Source organism: Heterocephalus glaber, unplaced genomic scaffold, assembly GCF_053883595.1.
Source record: "Heterocephalus glaber isolate CG9 unplaced genomic scaffold, H.glaber_assembly_v1.0 deba00000943, whole genome shotgun sequence".
Classification (NCBI taxonomy): Eukaryota; Metazoa; Chordata; class Mammalia; order Rodentia; family Bathyergidae; genus Heterocephalus; species Heterocephalus glaber.
In genome coordinates, this window is record NW_028258175.1 from 525,152 (window position 1) to 548,047 (window position 22,896).

The following is a 22,896-nucleotide window of genomic DNA, read 5'->3' on the forward strand; positions in this document are numbered from 1 at the left end:
ACTCCACACACAGGCATTACCACAGGCTGGGTACCTGATTCAGAACACACATCAGTTACTTAATCTAAGTGTTAAGTAATGTGTTCCTGTCCCACATGTATGAGTTAATCACTGCTGTTCCACTGCATCCCTGACATTACAGTGTCCAAGCACTTCTTTGATAAATAATTTTCCCCTAGCTTATGCTTCAAGCATCATTTTTTCCAGTCCCTATAGGTGGCCTATCCAACAACCGTCAACCAGCTACCTTCTTTCTGTCCGTCAGAGCGCTCTCTTATCATTGAGCATACAAAAGGTAGATGATTATTTGCTCAGCACTCCATGCAGTCCTGGGGTGAAATCAGTCCCAGTCAGGGCAAATACGAGAATATGTGAAAATGACTCACCACCTTGATAAAGAGAAGCATGAGGAGAATCTGCCCTGCTTGCCTGTGGGCACAGTTACCTGCGGATATAATGCTGGGGCTCTGGCAACCATAAGGGGACGAAGGTAAGAACAAAAGCCACACAAGGATGGCTGATTGGAGAGCTGGAAAGAACCTGTTTTTGCTTCTTAAGATGGAGTTTCACTATGTTGTCCAGGCTGGCCCCAAACTCCTGAATGCAAGCAATCCTCCTACCTCAGCCTCTCAGGTGTCTGGGACTACACACACCTGACAGAACCTACATCATAATGTCATCGTTGAACCAATGAATTAAACAACAAACTGCGCCTTGACTGCTTGCTGTGCAAAGCCCCTTTATATGTTCCTAAGCATTTTTTTCTGTTGTTACTTGCAGCAAAAGTGGCCTTCCAATGCAAGCATTAACTCCACTACTGTTTTTTATAAGCTTCTTGGAAACTATGTGACTTATCCTGCTTTAAGAGGAACTTTGACTTGTGTTACTATAGCTTTTGCCTCTCTTTTCTGTATTTAGTAATAACATTCGTTGATTCGGGGTCAGAAAGCTTCATGCTGCAGTTGTTTTAAGAAATCTTTGCGGCTTTACCTGGGAAGTCACTATATTTTTTTGAAAATGATACAACAGCTTTGAACTACATGATACTACTATGTACCACAGTTTCCAAATGGACAATGGATTAGAAGTGAATGCATAACAGAACAAATAAAATCCAATTTTTGCATGGTGTAATATTTCCTAGATATATTTTATTTTTGGCTTATAAACACTCATCCAAGCATTCACACATTTCTATTCTGTGCGTGCACTAGATTCAATAAAAAAGTCAGTGCTAATTTTGATGACATGATACTCCATTGTAGTAATAATAGTTATTACAATTTTCATGCTTTTGAGCCATTGTTCCATTTGTATGATTTGGGAATATAACACAACACAATGGCAACCCCCAAAGTGCAAGTGTACTGAATGAAAACAACAGCACACAAAGGAAGATGTGAAAATAACATCCGTTGCCTGAATGTGAACCAGGAGCACATTGCTGTCTTCTGAGTCCATGTGCTGCCTTTAAGAACACAATACTAAGGAGGCAGCGCTACAAATGGCGTATTTCAAATGTTTGCAGTGTATGAAGATAAAATTGTCTCTTGCTTTTTGTTCTAAAACTTAGAAGATCATCAGTGATCACCTGAGATTTGTGGAACCCATTCTGACAAACATCATTCTAGGCCAGATTCTCCTAAAGTCTGATCATCTGAGCACCCTCAACACAGCCTAAGCTTGGTAGGAAACACCTGTGCATTGGTTCACTCTGGGGACCTTTCCAGGCAGAGGGGCAGCCACTGAGCCTGGCCGCTTCTCTATCCCTGCCCCTCCCCTCAGTTTCCAACAGCCTTAAGGACAGTGGATGAGGAGCTCAAGTTACCCCACAGAGAGATGTTCATAACGCCACTCTGTTTAACACTCTTCTCCTGGCCGCAGGCCTCAGGCTGGCCAGCATTTGCCACGATGAAGAGCCCCGATGGCCTCTACTGTCCGTGACTCACACCTGTAGAAGGCCTTAACCTCAGACCTTTGACACAGTTTCTATTAGTTACATAGACTTTTTGTGCATGTTTTAATTTATTGATACAAACATTTGAAATATACTTTTTTATAATCATGTTCTGGGATTACTCATTCACTACATTTAGAACTTCAAAATCTGGAAGTGGGCTGGGCCTCTTCTGCCCTGGAACTGGTTGACCTGTGGTAGCCCTGGGTCCCCTCCTGTGAGGATGCACCTCACAGCTGGACGCCAGCTTCACACAGTGCAATTCGGAGACATTTTATTCCAATTTGGCCTGAGATTCCAAAAAGAAGCTAAGAGCTTCTGTTGGCAGTATTTTACTAGAAATGAGGATGACAAGGAAGCACCATGTGCTCTGAAGCCCATCTTCAGGAGACAAAACTGTACTTTTCACAACAAGCTGGAGAATTCAGACACTGTCGTGGGAGAAATGGGCACCCACTGAAGATAGACAAGGAGGGGTGGCTTATTCAGTTCTGCACTTTAGAAAGATCATTGGTGGCTGGCAGAGGAAGGAACACTGGGGCTTGCAACTTTAGCCCACGTATTTTTAGGTATTAATTCCAAGTCAAGTCTTCTGTGTCAGGGCAAAGAGCCAGTCCTCAGGGTTCTACGAGCCGTAAGGGGTCAGATGTCCTTCCCGGAACAAGACTTTCCGGGTGGCACATCGCGTGCTCCCAAGAGTGAAACAGCTTGGCCTCAGTTGCCCTCATGTGGAATGCTGCCTCCCCGCTGGGTAACGGCTGGTAAATCTCTGGGTGCAGGCCGGGTCCAAAGGAGCACAGGGAGTAGTTTCTCACTGGACAGCTTGGGGGTCTGATGTCTCATTTTCTGGGCCAACCTGTCCATTTGCTTCCTCCATCATTTCCTTGTACTGACGTTTGAAGAAGCCAGCCTAGGGGAAGAAAGAGAAAAAGTTAGTAAGTCCAGCAGACAAGAGCAGACATAGCAAGGAAAGAGGGAGAGATCACCCTCTGTGCTACATTTAAAGCACAGCCACGGAAACTTGTACCTTATATCATATAGACTCAGACAAGACTCTGTGAACTATGAGTAAATCACCTTCACAATGAAAAGAGCAAGACCCAGAGTGGACCAAGCATTTGCCTTGTCAGAGAAAGAAAGAACTGTGGCAGTGTCAACACTCAAACTGATGTCTGTGCTTTCTGTTATAGTCTGCTGTCAAGTAGAAAAGTGGAGAGGATAGAAAAAAGAGAGAGACAAGAGGTCTGAGCAGCAGACAGAAAGGCACAGACATGGGGACCGATGGAGGCTGGTGTATCATGGGCAGAGGGAGTTTCTCACACGCCAGAAAGCAGAGAGAATGGACAGCTTTCCACAGTTGAAGAAAGAGCAGCATCAGACCCCAGTGGCAGGAGCAGGGTCAAGCGCTCACCTTGTACAACGAGGCTGTGATGAGAGCCAGGAGCAGCAGCCCTCCCACACAGCTGCCCGCCAGGAGGGGCACAGGGTCGTGGGCTTCATACTTCTCCAGCACTGTCTTCAGCTGCAGTGGAGCCGGCCCCACCAGTGTCAGGCCTCTTGCAGTCCCAGACTCCTCCCCGTCCCCCAGCCCTTTAGCTCCTTTCCATCCTTTCCCCAGGCCCCACTCCAAGTAGTGACAGGAAGAACCACCCAGGTGCTTGGGGACAGCTGTACTGCTCAGGAACCTTCACCCCTCCTCCCTCTGGGCTTGCCGACGCCCCAGCCAACACACAGATGCAGCATCCAGAGCCCTCTGACCAGCATGGCTGCTGCCTACCACACAGTTGCTACCTGGGCTCTCAGAAATGCCTCCTGCCCTGGAAGCTGGGCATACATGGACCTGTTGAATGTGATTTCAGCCACACTGACGACCGACACCTTCTTCTGCAGTGTCTGCAAAAGAGGAGGGGGGATGAGGGGCGTTAGCAGGGGGGCAGGGGGGTTCGGGGTTCAGGAAACGTCCTGGCCTGAGGAAGGTGCAGACGCATCAAATACAACATGGAGCTGGGGCGGGCCCCTGCTGTTGGGCCACACACCTGGCTGACCCAGCCGAAGCTGAGGTTGCCCTTCAGGATGAAGTCAAGTTCCTCCTGGATGCCAAAGGACGGGACATCACAGTGGAACCTCAGGCAGTCAGCCACAGAGCAGTCCTGGGGACGGAGAAGTAGTGTCTGGCCAGAGGAAGATGCTTGTGAAGACAGAAGATGACATTCAACTCTGTGACTCGAGGGAAGCAGTCGTGTCTGAGCACACAAGGCTGTCCGGCAAACATCCTTAGGTGCAGGGTGACTGTGGAATGAAATTCCTCCAACACGAGGCTCCCAGAAGAGGGCAGCCCACAGCCCTCCTCACCAGCTCAGGGTTCTTCTGCATGTGAGTCCGGAAGTCAGCCTCTGTGGGAACCAGTCTCTCCGAGGAACACTGGGTGGATGGATTCTAGGAGAAGCCACGGAGGGAACAAACATCTCCGATCAAACACAGCTGATTCATGGGAGACCCAGGGCACCCAGTTGAAGGCGTTTGTGGCCGAGCTGTGCACGGTCTGAGCACTGCTACCTGAGGGTGGGAGACCTCCACCTCCGTCCACAAAGCTGCTCCATTCAGCCCCACAGGCACCCAGAAGCTGATGCTGACAGGCAAGTCCCTCTGACCCAGGTTATGCACCTGCACAGAGAGGGAATGAGCGCAGGGCCCAGCCCGAGCTCCCAGCACAGCCTGCGTACTGACGGCCTCGCCACTTGCCTGGTATCTGTGCATGGCCACACCGCTTCTCTCCTCCTCTGAGGCTGAAAAGTTGAGGTACTTGACTGACTGTTCGTGGCTGGAGAGAGAAGAGCCAGGAATGGATGTGAACTCCCATGGGGACCCCTGAGGAGGCCCTGGATCGGGCACAACGGGACAAGCGGTCACTGGGGCCTTGGGCTGACACGGAATGAGGCCTGTGGCTGGACTGGGGCAGAGCAGGGTTAGGGAGCAGGGTTAAGAGCGTGCGTGAGCTGCCCCCAGAGGGGGCTGCTGGGGGCTCAGCAGGGGCGCGGTGAAAGGAGCCAAGCGAGAGCCATGCTGCTGACTGGCCAGACATGGGGCCACGCCTCCGCCTGTCTGCACTTCAGTTTTCCTTTCAGGCCCTCATGGGGTGCAGGACACAGCAGGAGTTTGGGAGGACCGAGCGGACACTGCTGACCGCATGCTGATGGAGCACAGCTGCTGCCGGGCTCCCACGAGCCTCCCTGGGCCTGCTCTCCTATTCCCTCGGCTTTTTCTGCCCGGGGCTTGGAGCTGAGGGCCATAACAGACTCTTCGCCGGATGTTAGCACTGCACCACCTCTCGGGGCCTACTCGGGCCCCAGGCTGGACACGAAGTAGCCAGCTAGGACTCTTCTATGCCTTCTATGCCTCCTCTGTGCCCCCGTCGCCCCGTTCCTCGGTGCCTGTCCTTCGCCTCATAGTCCAAATGCAAGTTCTCTTCTGCTCTGAAGTCTCATTCTTTCCTCTCCCCAAGTGCTCCAGACCAGCAACCGGAACAGCTCTGCGTATCATCCACACAGTGGCCTCTGCAGAATGTGGCAGTGCCATGGAGCCACACTTGGCCAGAGGCGGCCTAAGAGCCCCAGTGCACACCCCAGCAAATAACCCCTGTGTGTGCACCTGCCAGGGCCAGCAGGTGTGCAAGTGCAGGTGAGAGTGTGAAACCCTGAGCCCAAAAAGATCACCTAACAAGAGATGTCCCTTGAGAGCAGGGGTTTGTCTGGTTTTGAGTACAAAAAGGACCTCAATAAACTTTTGTTCGATTGCAAATAAATTTAAAGTCACCACAGGACTATACCTGGCACACAGTAAACCCTGGGAAGATGTTTGTTGAAGGAAGGTATCTGCTCAAACACTTGGCTTCTTCTTTAAGCTGCACATGTAATCCTCCTTAGGCAGCATTTTAAGGCCCTATCCTTCAAGCAGCTTCTCCCTCATACCCAGCCTGTGCAGCAGAAAGATCATCTGTCCCTCTTCTTGACAAAGGGGCAAAGGGGAAGGGGGTTCTAAAGCCCTACAGGGTGTAAGTCTGTTCCTTGCAAAAAACCAAAAACCTGTCCCGCACAAATGTCAAGAGCAATTCTAAAAGAATCGCTTTGGGGAAGCTCAGGCTGTAGTCTTCAACACTGAGCCAAGAGGTCCCTTACAGGAGGCCCTCGCTCCCTTGTCCACGGTTATAGTCTGCATCTGGGGTGCCAGCAAAGGCCTGGGCTAGAGGTTTGTCGTCAGGCGTTGGCCCTGGGAGGTGGGGAAACCTCAGGAAGGTGGGCCAGGTGGGGGGTCCTCGGTCACGGGGGCCGGGACGCCAAGGAGATCTGGGACCACAGCCCCTCCTTCTTCTCTTTCTTGCTTGGTGGCTATGAGGTGAGCCATTCTGCTCTGCCACACATTCCTGCCACAATGTACGGCCTCACCAGAGGCCCAACATGATGGGACCAACAGAGCATGGGCTGGAGCTTCCAAACTGAGCCAAAGTAAATCTTTCCTCTTTGTAAGGTGATTAGCTCAGGTATTTGTTACAGTGACAGAAAGCTGATTAACAAACCCACATCATCCCCAGGGTGCCACCCTTGAGATTTTGGCTTGGGTCATCGTAACTTTGCTCCCCAATGATGCTGTAGGAACCTCAAAGACAGAGACATGTCATATGTCCAGGAAACCCAAGAGAATCTTGGGTTCTGAGACTTTTTTTTTGGTACCAGGGATCGAACTCAGGACCTTGTGCTTTCGAGGTAAGTGGCGGCACCACTGAGCTAAATCCCCGGCCCTTGAGACTTATAACCTCTGTTAATTGTATGTTATGATGACAATGATACCACAATTTCTGTTATAACTAGCCCACAATAAGCACCCATTGATGAATAAGCACCGCTAGAAGTATCGTCTACCACTGGAAAGGATGACAATAAAACCTAAAACAACACAGATATTCCAAGTGCTGCGTGAGATGAGAACCCCCCACTTTGCCCAGGTGGAGTGGGGGAGAATATAACCCTTGCAGCACCTGCTGATCACAGTGTAGACAGCATACTTCACCGGGAGCTCCAGCCGGAAGGTGGTCTTGCTGGTCCTGGGGGTGTTATTCTCACTGCAAAATAAGGAAAGCCTGGCTGCCAGGGGCCGCAGAAGAGGAGGACGGAGTGCGAAGGGTGCTGCCCAGGCCTCATGCAGCTCACCTGCTCACGTTGGCTATCACAAGCAGCCGGTCTCCCAGCTCAGCTTTGGGAGAGACATCAAAGGTGAGCACGAAGGCGACCTGAGGAAGAGGGAGATCACAGAGGAGTAAACCAGGATGGGGCTGGGGCCAGGGGTGGGCAGGGGCCAGGCTGACCTGTGTGCCCCCTCGGAGCGTGAGGTGGTTGATGCTGCAGCGGGTGCCCTGGCTCCCAGCAGGGGCGCTGTCACATGTCAGCCTCGGGGAGCGAATCTGCTGCTGGTCCTAGGCAATGGCAGGGCGAAAGACAGCACTTGTCAGAGTTGCAGAGAGACTTCAAGACACGGCCGCCTTAAGGTTATGTTTTTAAAAGATCCTTAACACTATCTGCTCACATTTTCTCCCAGAGTAGAAATTGCATTTCTTAGTTTCCCTCTCTTTATTTATTGTTATTTTAATGACCTTTTATTATGCAAGTTTTCAAACATACTCAGAAGTAGAGAGACCACAAAATCAACCCCACAAATCCATCACTCAGCTGAAGATATTAGCAATTTTTGACACGTGTTTTATTCAGCTATTCTATACTTTTTCTTTTCCTGAATAATTTAAAGTGTATTCCAGATATCATATTGTTTAATGCAGGTATACTTCAATGTATACCACCAACTAATAAAGATATTTTTTAAACATAACAAGACTCAAAAAATTACACCCAACAGGATTAGTAATAACTCCTTAATATACTGATCATGTTTCCTGGATTGTCTCCAAGTATATTCTTTACTACTCACTTGTTAAAATCAATATCCAACAAAGGTCATGTAGCCCTGGGCTGATGTCCAGGAGACTTTCAATGACCACGCACTCCTCCCACACTGGAGGTTGCTTTTCCTAGCGTGTTTTTTCATATGTTAACTAAAATGTGCTCCCATTGGAAATGAGACTGGCAGATATACACAAATATAAGTGGACCTAGATTAGATCCCTGTTCAAATAAATCAGGAGCAAAAAACATTTTGAGACAATTAGGGAAATTGAACTGTGATCTAAATGCAAGGAACCCTTCGTTCCATGTGGTAAGAAAATGGCTTCGAGGTCCTGTAAGATGTCTCCAATGTTCAGAATTGTAAGGTGAGATGACTTACTGTCTGGAATTTGTTTTAAAATATTTCAGCAGGGCTGGAGATTTAGCTCAGTGGTTCTGCTGCATGCCTCACAAGCACAAGGACCCGAGTTCGATCCCCAGTACAAAAAAAAAATATTTCAGCAAAGGAAAAAGTAGATGAAAAAATGAGGCAGAAATGTTGGTAATTGTGTAATCTGGGTGAAACATTTTGGGGAGATGTATTGAACTATTGTCTATTTTTGCAAATGTTTAAATTTTTTCATAATAAAATTTTTATAAAAGAAAAAAAACTGTTTCTCTTTGACTCCCTTGGTTGTAGTACTGTCTTTTAGAACAGAGAATGGCAAATAGCCCACATCCTATTGTTATAAGTAAAGTTTTATTGGCTCGCAGACATGCTCGTTCACATATTTATTCATATCAATGGGTGCTTTCATTCTACCACGGGAAAGTTGTTGGAAATTGTATAGTCCATAAAGATGAAATATTTCCTCTTTGGTTCTTCATAGAAAAACTTCGTTGTAACCAATAAATTTGACTCTTTCTTCTACATAATAATGTTTAAAATATTTGAAGATTGAGGCACTTTTTCCTTTGAAAGAGGAATATTGACATGATATGGCATATAAAGAGATTCAAGGTGGGGTACCTTTCTCTCTGCACTAATGGCCTCCAGGTACTCACTTTTGACAGCCAGTGTCTTTAAAATGTGAGGCCCAAAGTTGAACATCACAAGAGCAAAGGCAAGCCCCAGATAGCCCGACCATGTGCACCCTAGACCAGCCCAGACTTCTGGCCTACTACAGGCTGCTGAGCAATGGCCACCCAACCTGAGCTTTGAACCTAGCACAGATCTATCTGTGCCGATTCCTGGCCCGCCAGACAGAATACCTGATGTCCTGCCACTCGTCGATAGGACAGCCCTTCTGGGTAGAAGAAGGTAACTGCAGTTCCATAGGAGTCTTCACCATCGTTGGACACTGTCACTTCTGCATTCAGCTCCAAGGTGCTCCCCACCACCAGGGTCTTCAAGCTGGGCATTGAGGGGGAGGAGAGGAGTCTGTGCCTGAGGCTGGGAATGGTCTGGGGTAAAGAATAGGGTGAGGAGGCAGGACACAGGGGCTGCATACCTGGGTTCTGAGTCCCAGGTTCTAGAAGTGAAGTGGGACCCCCGGGCAGACATGGCAGGTGGAAGCTTACCCCGAGAAGCCGAAGGTGATGCCAAGGTCATCCTGGCAAATGTGGTCAGCTCCACAGTTCTTCTCAAAGGGCAACTGAGAGAAGGGCCGCACACGGTTGTCCTGAGACCCAGAGCCAGCCTGCACCAGCCTGCGCCACCCCCAGAGAGCCCTGCACCCCGCACTCACAGAGGCCGAGAAGCACGTGTGAGCGTCTGGGGCCAGCACAGGTTGGAGGTTTCTGAGGGAAGGGATGGGCTTGCCCTCCAGGGAGAAGTTGAGGCGCAAGGCAATGGGGCTCACTGAGTCCTCCACACAGGCCTGGAGGACGAGCATTGAAGGGAAGGTACACAGCCAAGCCCTGGGTACCTACTTCCCTGCTCTCAGTAAGCATGTGCTGGTGCTATCCTGCCAAGCAGAACCTGCTCTGCCTTCCTGTGTGCAGGCCCCTCACTTTCCCCAGTGTCTTCCCAAACCACCCTCCTCTCTGTCCACATCCCTGGTCTCATCTTCCGTCCTAACATCTAGCACTACCCAATATCTGCTATCCAGCAGCTCATCATTTTCCCTCCACCCATCCAAGAGTTCCTGGTGGGCACTGATCCTTTTGCCGCCTGCTGTGTGTCCAGCCCCTACACAGGGCCTGTCTCAGAGGAGCAGAGCCATCAACTGTGCCTAGAGAATGCCTGAAAGACTCAGCCTGCAGCACCAAAGCTCTGTCCAGCACCCCTGTTCCCTTTCCTGAAATCCACCTGTGTAACCTCTGGCCATTGCAGCCAACCTTGCTTGGTCCATTCACGCACTCAGCTGCCACCTGCATGTGTGCTGAGCACACCTGCACAGCAGGCCCTGTGCTGAGGCCGAGCCCAGAGAGCAGCAGGACATGCCCTGGCCCTTCCCTGCCCGGCCCACGGCCAGGCTCCAAATGGCCCTCGCCCATGTCCAGCTGCCTCACCGGGAGAAGCAGCTTCACAGTCTCACAGCGCCGGCTCAGCCGGAAGACTTGGGTTTGAGTCAGAGTCCGGGTGTTTGTCTCCTTGAAGATGGCACGTGGACTCAGACGGCCAGGGTCAAGGGTAAGTTCGAAGGTCACAGAGCTCCGGAGGTTACCTGGAAAGGAAAACAGTGCATGGGGAAGCCCGGGGGGCTGGGAGAGGCTTCTCAGGCGGGGAAAGAGCAGGCAGCACACAGGAGTCCTGTGTCAGGGGACCCCAAAGGTCAGGGTGTCCAGGACTGGGCCACTTACCTCCTTGACTCTTGGTACTTTCATAAATTTCAAAGCAGATCTTGGCATCAGCTAGGTCCTGGACAGGGGCCACCTGTTCCTGACACTCGAACATAGACCTGGGGATCTCTGCTCGCGTGAAATGCACGGTCACCCCCACCCCGAGGACCGGTCTCGTCCTGTGGGTGGAACACCGAGCTGAGGCAAGGCTCTCTTAGCCCTGGCCGCACAGCTGTGGAGCAGGAGCACATGGGTGTCCACGCGGGGAGCGTCTGCAGCAGCTGTTCTAACCTGAGCAGCAGCACCTGGGCCTGGGCTCCCACGGCCAGGTCCGCCAGTCCGTCCTGGGTGAGGTCCTGGCCCCCGCTCAGGGACTGCCCAAAGTGCCGGAGCCCGGGCGACAGCTGGGAGCCGGTGATCCGCTGCCAGAGGAGAACAGGAAGAGCGAGTCAAGAGGAGCTGACTGCAAGCAGGGAAGCAGATCTGAACAGAGAAATTTTAAAGCAGAGAAGGAAAGGTAAGAGTTGGAAGCAACTAGCACAAGCATCTCAGGGACCCGAGACGGGGAGAAAGGAGCTCTTTAACTCTCCATCAGGAAGTAGAACATGATAGAAATGTAACAGACTCAGTTATTCACCATCTGGTATGTTCATTCGGCAGTCTCTCTTAAATTCAGAATCTCTGATGAGTGGCATGCTTGGTGCATTGACCGCTCATCCTTACAAGAAGCCTATGGAGTTGGCTATTGGCTTTGCTTTGGGAGTTGCTTTAATCATTCCCATGTCTCACAGGAAGAAATTAAAGCTCACAGAGGCTAAATCGGTAACTTGCCTAAGGCCGCACAGCTAATGAAAGCTGGGAAGTCCCAGGCTTTGGTCTGGTTCTGTTCTTCAAGCCTCATCTCTTACCCACCAAGCTGTCTGCAACAGATGGTGTCTTTCTTTTTTTTTTCATTTCGTCCCGGGGATCGAACTCAGGACCTCGCGCTTGCCAGGCAGGCACGGTGCCCTGAGCCACATCCCGTCCACCACAGATCGAAGGCTTTTGGAGCCAAAGAAAAGAGCTGGTTTGTGCTTAACTGAATCTGGAGAAATTCAAGGTAAAAAACAACTGAAAGAAGGAAGGGGACGAAAATTCCTAAGGCCAGGGACAAGAAGCTGATTCAATGAACCCAAGACACAAGGAGAAGGAACTAAAGGAAGCTGAACCGAGGGCCTCACCTGGCTGTGGGTCCTGCCGATGTCCAGTCTCGAGACGCCGTGAAACACGTACACAGCACCCCGGTTCTCCTGCTCCCCGGGGGCCCCGATGGCCACGTCTGTCAGCTTGTCCCCATTCACGTCCCCCAGCACTGCCAGGGCTGCCCCAAAGCGGCCCCAGGGATGGCCCTGCTCCCCACGGAGAGGAGCCCCGCACTGCCACCTGCTCCGCTGCAAAGTAAAAACAGCACCATGCCCAGTCCAGCCCCCTCCTCCCCTCGGCAGACGCCCCAGCCCAGTCCCATCAGCCACTCACCCCCGGGGGCAGGGGACACACGGACACCTGGCCCCCTTGGGTCGGCTCGTAGTAATGGGGGGCCCCGATGAGGACTAGGTCAGTGCTGCCATCTCTGTCCACATCCACAGAGCAGAGGGAGGCCCCAAAGGAGGAGCCAATCTGAGGGCAGAGCCAGAAGTCACCTGCCTGCCCCCGCCAGAGGTACCGCGGGGCGGGCCTGGCATCAGCTCTCCCTGCCCAGGCCCCAGCGCCCCTCGCCTCTCCTCCTCTGCCCTGGCCCCGCTGCCCACCACGCCTTCCGCTCTGCCTCCCTCCGCACCGACCTGGGTCCCCGCGACCTCGGCCTGCGGCCTCCACTGCCTGCGTCCCTGGGTGAAGATGATCACCTTCCCCATGTGCTGGTGTCGAGGCGCCCCCAGGACCAGGCTCTGCACGCCCTTCCGAAGGGCCAGTTCAGTGGCATAACCTTGGGGTCGGGGCATGGGCCTCAGCACCGAGGCCCCCGCCCCAGCCGCGTGTCCCTCGCCAGTCCCCCACCACCGCCTCTCTCACCCAAGTAAGAGTCCCTCATGTCCACGTGCTCCTGAGACATGTTGATGAACGTGGGCTTCCCATTCGGGGGGTACAGGAAGGCACCTCCAGACCAGCTGTAGCTCCCCACAGCCCCCAGAACGGGTCCATCCTGAGCGGAAATGATTGCAAGTCGGCAGGCGGGAGTGAGCGGACAGCCTACCCCGAAGGAACACCTGCTCCCCACAGCATCCAAGTCTTCCCTTCCTCAACACCCCCATCCCACATCCTCGCCTGAAGGGACGTCACTCACGGGCGTGAACACAGCACTGAAGCCCTCCTGGGACATCTCCAGTTCGAAAGAACTGCTGCTTACGGCCTCGGTACCTAGAGAAGGAAACCATGATGCCTGGGGTTCCAGTGAGAAACATGAGCTATGCTGGGTCCGACGAGGATTCTTAGGGAATGTCAGGGTTGGAGACCAAAGGCATTAGCACCCACACAAGAGTCTAGGTTCAAAAAGGAAAATTACCCGCAGCTGAGGCTTTCTGAACTGAACAGCTCTGTCTCTGACTTACCCTCGATGGCAAAGATCTTCTCCTTCAGCTGGTTTTGAATGGCCTTCAAAGCGTCAAAGTTCTCCACTTTAAATATGTAGGAGGGATTCGATGCAATCTGATTTAATTCATTCAGGGAACCCTTAGTTTGAAAAGCTTTTCCAACCTGTAAGCAGCAAAGAGTAACTCAGCGAAAATAATGACGATGTGCCTGTGTGTCCTGGGTGTTGATGACCTCTGAGAATGCTGCTGGGACAATCTTACCACCCAGAAGAGAAAAGGGGACACAGACATGCAGGACACTAAGGGTCTGCAGGCTGGGCCAGAGCTGTCATCCTGAATGCAGTAGGAGATGAGGAGCTGGGGATTTCTAACCAGGAAAGGGAGGCAGCCTCGAGAGGAAGAGGCAGGAGGACATGGTGGGCAGGCACCCACACCCAGCCCTGGGCCCTACCCCAATGGCGTAGCGCATGACGCCTGCCGCCTCCGCCATGGGGATGACATCCTTGTACTCCAGGAAATCTCCTTCTTTACGCCCATCGGTGATGACGATCAGGACCTTAGTGGCATCCCTGCGGGCCCCACTTTGGGTGGTGAACAGTTGATTTCTGTCAGGAGAGAGCAAGGTTCAGAGGTCTATGAAAAAGCAAGACCAGCCTCTGATGCCTTTGTGAAAATGAAGAGACGCTTCTGCCCCAGAGGTTCCCGACTCGGGAAAGGGGCATGGACTGGATTTCAGTGTCCGCCTGTCCCTTTCTCAGGAAGGCAGGTGAGACCTGAAGGAGGAGCTGGGTTCCTGGGACAGGGCGTGGGGGAGCGGGCTCACATGACGTTCCTGATGGCCGTGGCTGTGTACGTTAACCCTTGCAGCTGGTGCACAGGGTTCAGCAGGCTGAGTGGGTCTGAACTGGAGGCGAAGTCATTGAAAGTGAAGTGTATCTGGAATCGGTTGGAAAACTGCACCAGAGAAACCTGGGAGACCCACACAGGACCGGGGCTGAGCTCCCTGCGCTGGGGCCCCAGCACTGCCTCAGCAAGTGTCCCCAGGCAGACTTGTCTCCTCCCCCACGGCCATACCTGGGTGCTGGGTCTCTGGAACTGGCTCATCACAGACTTCACAAAGTTTATCATTGTGCCAAACTCTCTGGGGGTGATGCTGCCAGAGCCGTCAACCAGGAACACGATGTCCTGGTCCTGCCGTGGGCATTCTAGAAAAAGCAGTGGCCCTGGTCCTCCAAGGGACACTCCCAAGAGCCCAGGACCTGAGCCTCCTGGCCCAAGAACTCACTCTCCCAGCTCCCTTCCCCGCCCAGGGTCCCCTCCCCATCAGGGCTTCCAGTAAACTCCAGCCCAAAACAGCCCTGAGTCTCAGGCTGCTGGGGCTGAGCTGCTTCCCCCTGCTCAGCCAACCTGGTTGATTAAGAAAACAAGGAAAATGTCACTCCCATCTTCCCAATATGTAACCCCTCCCCTCTTCCTGAGCCCACCTTCCCCCAACACCCCCAGCATCCAGCAAGGGAAGGACCTCGTGCTAGCCCTGGCCAGTGTCTGTCCTCACAGGTCGAAGCTGAAAGAACTTCCGTTCAATGCTTTTAATGACAACAGCTGCACCAGGGCCCTGTTCTGCTCTTGGCTGGAGTGTGGGCCCTGATCCACTCCTTCACAGAAGCAGAATCTGTCCAAAGGCAGGGAAGCTCCCCCAGCTCAGGGAGGAGAGCCCAGTCCTCGCCTGCCTGCCTGCCAGCCTCCCCTTTGTGCCTCGGAGGCCCCCCAGGCCACTGGTGTCCTAGGTGTTCTGATGAGCCCTGTGCACGGAGTCTAGGCCCAGCAGGGTTCTGGAAAGGGAATCCATCAGTGGCCAAATGTCAGTCTCCACATCTCCTCGAAGTGAATGTGCAGCCAGGGAAGGGCATCAGTTTTTGGTGGATTGGGTCTGAAAATCTCACTGCTCTACTTCCTTATCGTCCATGCCCATCAGCACCAGAGGACCCAAGCCCTGTGTCTTGGTCTGCGTGCACATGCACACATACACAAGTGCAGTCGCACACACATGCACACGGTGTAATGTGATGTAGTCAGAAAGGCAAGGAATGTTTACTTTTTTTTTTTGGTGCTGGGGATCAAACTCGGGTCCTTTCACTTGTGCAGCAGGCAGCGGAACTGCTGAACTAAATCCCCACCCCATGTTTATTTTTTTTTAAATTTTATTATAGTAAAAGACACATGAATCTCCCTCAAAGTCCTCCCTTTCCTTGAACACACTCATCCCATCATTCTTGCCACTTGCTGAAGCAGCTCTGGTTCTCTTTCACGAAGGTCTTTAGTTGCACTGTTGTGCTGCTTGTGTCCTGAATCAATTCAAATGTTTACCTTTCATGGTCATTTTGACTTTGAGGAAGAGCCAGGACCCCATGGTGCCAGATCCAGGAAGTATGGTGGATGAGGGCAGAGCAGAATGTTTTATTTGACAGAAACTGCCATAAACATTTTGAATCAATTCAGGACATCGGGCCAGCCACGACAGTGCAATCAGACCCCTAAGAGAGCTTGCCAGGCTGTAAGAAGGATGGGGTAAAGTGCGCCAAGTGGAGGTCGAAGATGAGGGCTAACAGCGATGAGTCGTACTGGGAGAACTTTTTTATTTAAACCGACACTGTTCTTTGGCAGCCCTCACACCCATACACACACACACACACACACACACACACACGTAGCCTCATACACGTGCACACAAGCTATGTGGCCACCTCCCAGAGTGCAGTGAAGGAAAGGGAACCCCAGCCTCTCTAGCAGTAACAGCAGCTCCATTAAGGTAGCCTTCCCCTCATGCCAGGCACTGTGCCTATCCCTGGCCGGGGGTCACCTTGTGTTACTTGCAGTGTTGGCTGTGTTATCAGCCCCACTCGACAGGTGAAGAAACTGAGGCCAAGAGGCAAAACAGTGGGATGGTGACAGCAGTGACACCATGGCTGGGGGAGCCACCACTCCCCCTGGTAACTGCTTTCCAGGCCCCCTTCTTATCTGTTCTGTAAACGTCTCTGACCCCATCCCACCCTAGTTGAATGTGTGGGCTCCCCGAAGGAGCTGGCAGCCCGAACACTCACCCTGCAGGGCATCCGGAAGCCTTTCACGCCTCTGGGCAGGGGAGGCCAGCAGGAAGCACAACCCCATCAAGTACATGTTCTGTCTGCATGCTTGGTGCACGGAAGGCCCGCAGGCCTGGGGACAGAGAGGCGGGTGGGAAAGTCCGTCCTCCCCACAGGGGCTCCTGATCCTCCACCACACTCCAGCCCAGCAGCCCTGGGCCCCACTCCTCCCCGAAAGACCCTCGTGACCCAGGGCAACTCACCAGCAGCCGGGTGGGGTTGGTGGCAGTGGCCAGGGACAGCCCCAGGGACATGTTCACAGCCTCCGGGGGCACTGAGGAGACAGACATGGCAGATGTGGTCACTGTCCGGGACAGAAGAGAATGGGTAAGCACTGGCGAGGGGCCACAGGCGCTTGGAGACAAGCAATGGAGCCTTCCGGGCCACGCTGGAACCAGGGGGCGCAGAGCTGTTACAGGCAGAGGCTGCCCAAGACTGGGGGCTCTGCAGACAGCTGGAGCCGCCAGGGGGCGGGCGTTGGGTCCCGCAGGGCAGCGACTCACCCCGCAGCAAGACAGGCTCACACTGGCCCGTGCTGTAGTCACACTGGTAGAGGCCCCCTGTCTGGTTGGCAGCCTTGACCTCCTGCGGGGCTCCAACCACCACCCTGCAGGGAGAAAAGAATGCTCCAGTTACGAGCGTGGACGCTAGAGCCCCGCTTCCACTCTGGCAAGTTTGCTTCACCCCTCTGAGCCTTGATTCCCTGTCTGTGAAATGGAGATTCATAACAATTTAAATTCTGCAAGGGCAGTATTTTTGCCTGTTTTATTCTCTGATGTACACTCCATTCCTGAGGTATATAGTAGGTATTCAATAAGTATTTGTTGAAAGGCTGATTCTCTAAGCTTGTGTAGTCTACATTAGTGCCCAACTGCAATGTGCAGGTCACAGCATCTGGCACTCAGAAAGTGCCCAATAAATATCAGCTGAAATGGGCCGGGGATTTAGCTCAGTGGCACCGTGCCTGGCTCACAAGCACAAGGTCCTGACTTCGGTCCCTAGTACCAAAAATAAACAAGTAAATATCAGCTGTAATTATTGAGACAGTGAGACACTGTACACTTTCATCAAAATACTCCCAACTTTGGAAAGCTGCCACACCCAACAGAAGGCCAGTGTGGGCAGGAAAGGGACAGGGCTTTGTACAGGGAGCGAAGCCGATGAGCACCCAAGGCCAGGCACAAGCCGTCCTCACCTGGAGTTGCCGTACTGGGCCACGCTGTGTCCAAACCCAGGGCTGTCAACATGGAAGCTGCTCGTCTGCTGCGTGTCCAAGTTGAAGCCGAGAGAAGCAGCTAAGGCTGAGGAAGAGAGAAGAGGGTCTTCCTCCTGCCTCCTGCCATCCTGCCCTCCCTTGGCTCTAGGTCCTGGGTCCCTGTGCCCTGTTCTCCCCTCTCAGCCTGACACCCCAGGGCCTCTGACTTCCTTGACTCCTGGACCCATCCCACCTCTGTCCTTCATGGTGTTCACAGATGGTCTTCACACAGCTTCCCCCAGCTTCAGTTCCCCATTTCCACAGAGCCATGGTCACCTTCAGACTAATGAGCGCTTCCCCACCCTTACCCCTGGGGCAGATGAAGGAGAAGCTAGGAAGCCTTGGTGGCCCCAGGGGCGCCATGGACAAAGCAGAAAAACGATTTGCTCTGCCAACTTCAGAAATCCTAGATGCTCAAGGCGTCATTGAATTCCTCCCACATTGGTTTTCAATGTCCTCTCCTCTGAAACTCCAGATCTCAAAGCCAGCTCCCCTAAATGTCAAGTCTCTCTCTACCCAGACCCTGGTCCCCCAGCCAGGACTCCAGGCTCACCCGTGAACAGGAGGTGGGCTGTGCAGGTCCTGCTCATGACTGGAAGGCCCAACACGGCTCTGAGTTCCGGGGCTGCTGCAGGACAGCCGGGCCAGAGTACTGAAGAAGCCCTGAACAGAGGCAGTTAGGAGCCCAGAGGCAGGGAGGGAAGTCGCCAGCATGACTCAGAGGAGGAGGGTGGAGAGTGTGACCGAAGTGAGCAGAGAAGGGGCCTGAGGCAGCCCACACACTCCCCACTCAGAGCTTTCCTAATCAGAGATGGCTTGGCTGGCTTCTCTGCTGTGTGCAGTCTTTGCCTGGGTGGACATGAATCCCGCACCCTGCCTCGTGCCTCTCAGTTCCCTCTTGTACTGGCAGAAGGCTCTCCTGATCATAAAATTTCAGGCAGCCTGGGGAGGGGAAAGGGGCAGAAGTCAGCCCCTCAAGACCCTGGTGGAAACACTTTTCTTTTTAATTAGTGCATATTAGTTACAAGAAAACAGGTATAATTGCACAGACGCACCTGGACTATTTTACCACCCCATTCCCCTTCCGCACCTCTCCACCCTCCCACACTCCTTCCTCTTCTCCCATAGTCTCCCCTCCACAGAAACCCTCCCCTTCCGACCTGAAGCCTCCAGGCCAAGTGCTCCTGGCCACTGAGGCCCAGAATCTCAGGTCTGTTTGTTGGCTGCCGGCCACATCAAAGGAGGCCATTTACTTTGGAGAAAAGGAAGAAAGACATATTCAAAGCTAGCTCTGAGGAGGTAGAGGGACCCACTGGCTTCAAATCATCGTCTCCCAATGTACAGGCATGTAGGCTCTTTCATGGCAAGGGACAGGCGCAGCGAGAGCCACGAGACAGTGCATGTCTGAGGCTTCCTTTCCTGCTCCAGCCATGTACAGCTTGCTCTCCCCACCCCACAGAAACTGGCCGACCTCCTGGCGCTAGCATCTGCATATTCTGCCACTTCATCTGGGCTGAGGACAGCAGGGCAGGTTGGTTATGTGCTTGGCAAAAGTTTGAAAATGTTGCTTATGTCTAAAAGGAGAATCTGTTAATAGCTAAAGCTTGGAAACAGCCCAAGTGCCCATCAGCTGGAAACTGGATAAAGAACATGTGGGTTTTTTATAAAATGGAGTACTACTCAGCCATAAAGAACAAGAAACTAGAGTCATTTATAGCTAAGTGGATGCATGTTGAGGCCATCCTCTTAAGTGAAATAAATAGGACACACATGTGTAAATACCGAATAGTTTCTCTAGTGTGAGAAACTGAGAGTGTAAACAAGAGTTAAAATGATTACAATGAATAATTGATAATTTGAAATAGGAAAAAAGGTCCAAAGACGAAGGAGTGAAGGGAGGGGAAGGGGAAAGGAAAAACTATGAGAAAAGAAAAAAAAAAATGGAAATGAAATCTATGTAAATAGGGAAGGGCAGAGGAGTGAAGGGTGCACAGGTAATGGGGAAAAAATAAGAACCAAGATCCATCATGTACAGGTACAAGCACCCAAGGATAAATGTAAACGAGTTGTATACCTAAAATGTACCAATAAAATGTACCAATAAAATTAATTTTTTAAAAAAATAAATAAATAAAATAAAAGGAGAATCTGTGTCTAAAAGAAAAAATCTAACTTTTAAAATTTCATTTTGCCACGCTAGCTACACAAGGAGTGTGATATGTGGTCCCTAGCAGAAGCACAGGGTGGATATGCATCCATTCGCTGACTCACCCAATCGTGTATTCACCATATATTCCACAAGCCTAATTTGAGGGTGACCATGCAAGCACTTTGCTAGGTGGAGAAAACATAGACCGCAAGGCCCCTGTGCTGGGGTCCTGAAGGCAAACGGGGAAACAACGGGCTGCTTTGAAAAGGGAAGTGCAGGGACCATAGGCCGTCTCACCTGGGCTGAGAGGCTGGGCCTCCCAGCGGGCCCCCTAGGGTGGGCCACACTTGAGTTCTGAAGGCAACTGCAGGTGGACATGTACAGGACAGCCTGTCTCAGAAGGGGGACCAGCTCTGGAAGAGGATGAGGCAGAGAACTTATGACATCCGTGATGAGGACCATGAGTGTGGGAGGTGAGAAGTGACATGTGTGGTCAGCACTATGGGGAAGAGAGGAAGTGGAAGTGGACCCCAGGCTCTGAAAGTCCCCTTAAGACAGGCAGCAATAGAAAAGGAGTGCCAGCACTGTCACAGGCTGCCAGACGCCAAGGGCAGAAGGTAATGAGGAAGTCCTGGAAAAATCCACCGAAGGAAAAGGACGAGTAGTCCAGATTCTGGACAAATTGAAAATGACTTAACTGGAAAAAGGCTGGGAACCCAAGGCTGGCATCATGGACAGAGTGAGTGCTGGTGAGGCCTCAGCCTTCAAAGATGCTGAAATCCCCTCCAGCTTGATGTTTATCTTTCTTCTCCTTGTTCCCTTGCCTCGGGGTTGGGTCTCACCCTTGGCAGGTGATGGAGGAGAGGAGAATACTGGCAGAACAAGACCCATCTCTTCTCTCAAGCTGTCCAACGTGGTCCTGTGGTACTCAGGCTCACTCAAAGTAAATTGCAATGGGAGAAATACAAAGGCAAGGGCTCCCTTTTCCAAGGATAAGTTGAAATCATAAAAGTGTATAACAGATGTTCTTAGTTTCTTAGTTCAACCCACCCATTTGACGGATGAGAGCAGAATGACTCCACCAGGACCTTAAGTTGTCTAAAACTCACTGTGTTGTTTCAATGAATCAAACGGACATTTGCAGAGAGAAGATGAGACCTAGGAGCAATAAAAGGGGAGACATGCATCTCAACCCAGGGGGAGTACGCATCGGGCACTCAACTCTCTACACCTGGCACCCTGGTGTTTGAAGCCCAACATGAGCCAACAGCAAGAGATCAATGGCGGGAGGAGGGTCTGGGGGGTCTGGAGAGCAGCCAGCCTTGCCCTCTGCCTGCTTGTGGGTGTCCCTGACTCTCTAAGCTCTGGTGTGGGCGGGGGGGGGTTTTCTAGCTAGAGGTCGGCAGGAGGGGCTGCAGCTGCTCCAGCACCTGTGGGGTGGGGGGAGGGGTGGAGAAACCAGATCAGAAGCTGCTTCTTTACTTCAGGTCTAATTTGCCTGAGCTAAGTGGACCTGAATAGTTTTGAGTCTGCCTCCTGGGTCATTTGTTTTGTGTGGGAAGAAGAAAATAGAAACTGGTGGGATTCTTCAGGCTATGTCTACGTCACACACACCCACTTGACCTGAGAGGAGGGACACTGACTCCTCTGCCACATATGGTCTGTCTCACTTCCCTGTCTTTGAAGGACAACTCCACTGTACCTCGGGATTTTCTTAAAGTAGAATTTCTTTTCATTCTATCTATAGTGTAGAAACACAACCACGCACAGCTACCCAGGAGACGGCTCCTTTCTCCAAGCACCAAGTTCTATCTGCACCCCTGATCCTGGACAGAGCACTCTGGTGTGATGATGTAGGAGTACTGCAGGATTTCAGCCGATGCTTAGGAAGGATGGGACAGGAGAGGAGAAGCAAGCAGGGGGTAATATCATCCTGATGGCAGAAAAAAGGAGCTGTGATAATACTAACGTGTGTCACCGTATGTGTTAACGTGTTAACTCACTGAATCTGTACAACAGCCCGAGGTGGAGGAATTTTGTCATCCTCATATCTGTGCAGAACTGAGTCATTTGCCTCAGGTCTCCTGGCTAGGACAGGCTGAGGAGAGAACTCAAGGTGGGGTCTTAGTCACTCTACTAATGATTTTACTTCCTCCTCTCTACCCTACCTACTCCTGCACAGCGTTCATTCACGTTCACCCCATACATACGTGACACACACGTGCCACTGGACGAAGGATCTGGGCTGGTTCCTCTAGGGAGCAAGGCAAACAGGAAAGGGTTCTAGCTGACAAGGAAATCATACTCTAGAAGGAGGTCTGACTCCAGAAGTTTTACTAGACAGGAGCAGAGTGACCCACGGGAGGAAGTAGTTAGCTCTGCTCTGGTGAATATCAGGAGGAGATGCTTGCAAAACAGTGATGGAATACTTTCATCTGCCAGGTGTTGGTGTAGGGACCTTGGGCTTCATCAACATAGGGACTGTGGCCTTCTAATCCTTCTACTCCCAACACTCAGCATGATGCCCAACACGTAGGAGGTGCACTAATAGAACTTGGTTCATGATGGTGCAATGCTAACCAGGAAAATGAGCAGAGTTTTGGTACAGAGGATCTAATAGTTCCAGCCTCATTCACTGTGGTGGTTCGGTTATGTGCCTGGGAAGTAGCATTTGCTACTGTTTGTTGGAGCAGTTGATATAACCTGAGAGCATGGAAGGAGAGTTACCAATCAGTCTTTCGTTCTTTGGTTTTAGTTTCTTCTTTTTTTTATTTTTTGGTACTGGGAATTGAACTTGGGACCTTGCGCTTGTGAGGCAGGCAGCGGAACCACTGAGCTAAATACCCGGTCCAGTTTCTTTTAATTTTTAATTGACCCAAAAGTTCATTTCTGGAGTACCATGTTATGTTTCAATATGTGTATGCATTGTGTAATGTTGAAATCAGATCAAATATAGATATAGCCACATCCCCTGTTATGAATTGTGTCTAGATGCCCCCTCAAAGCCTCATGCTCCCATAGGTGGGGCTTTTGGGAGGTGACTGAATCATGGGTTGTGGTACTGGATTAGTCTGCTGATGGCTTTATACCAGGTGTGATGTTGGGAGGTGA

The 22,896-nt window shown here is 51.7% G+C and overlaps 1 protein-coding gene across 4 annotated transcripts; it reads right to left on the reverse strand.

Annotated features, from left to right (window-relative positions):
• Positions 1-1,123: 1,123 nt before the first annotated feature.
• LOC101718732 (integrin alpha-X) lies at positions 1,124-18,360 on the reverse strand. Of its 4 annotated transcripts, none has more exons than XM_087208983.1 (30): positions 18,190-18,360; positions 17,577-17,682; positions 16,885-16,988; positions 16,585-16,685; positions 16,340-16,454; positions 14,313-14,443; positions 14,062-14,207; positions 13,690-13,843; positions 13,257-13,401; positions 12,992-13,065; positions 12,721-12,850; positions 12,492-12,634; positions 12,187-12,327; positions 11,892-11,960; positions 10,963-11,093; positions 10,693-10,850; positions 10,402-10,556; positions 9,636-9,767; positions 9,469-9,542; positions 9,160-9,301; positions 7,317-7,424; positions 7,162-7,241; positions 6,990-7,073; positions 4,700-4,778; positions 4,514-4,621; positions 4,310-4,393; positions 3,994-4,107; positions 3,749-3,850; positions 3,369-3,479; positions 1,124-2,867 (listed from the first exon to the last, which is right to left on the reverse strand). In XM_087208983.1, exons 1-30 carry the CDS (start codon positions 18,224-18,226, stop codon positions 2,769-2,771), a joined length of 3,357 nt encoding a protein of 1,118 aa, XP_087065109.1. In that variant the 5' UTR covers positions 18,227-18,360; the 3' UTR covers positions 1,124-2,768. The 4 variants fall into 4 exon arrangements, with proteins under 4 accessions (XP_087065109.1, XP_087065107.1, XP_087065106.1 ...); XM_087208981.1 differs by having other exon boundaries at positions 11,892-12,101; positions 16,585-16,655; positions 18,190-18,359; XM_087208980.1 differs by having other exon boundaries at positions 11,892-12,101; positions 18,190-18,359.
• Between the last annotated feature and the right edge of the window lie 4,536 nt (positions 18,361-22,896).

Bases quoted from the DNA above. Each gene is read 5' to 3' on its own strand.
- LOC101718732 (XM_087208980.1), bottom strand. From the start codon at position 18,226: ATGAGCAGGACCTGCACAGCCCACCTCCTGTTCACGG. The intron at 14,208-14,312 runs GTATGGCCGTGG...TGGGTCTCCCAG, and splicing joins TCCAGAGACCCAGCACCCAG to GTTTCTCTGGTGCAGTTTTC. The intron at 11,094-11,891 runs GTGAGGCCCTCG...CTCCTCTGGCAG, and splicing joins TCGGCAGGACCCACAGCCAG to CGGATCACCGGCTCCCAGCT.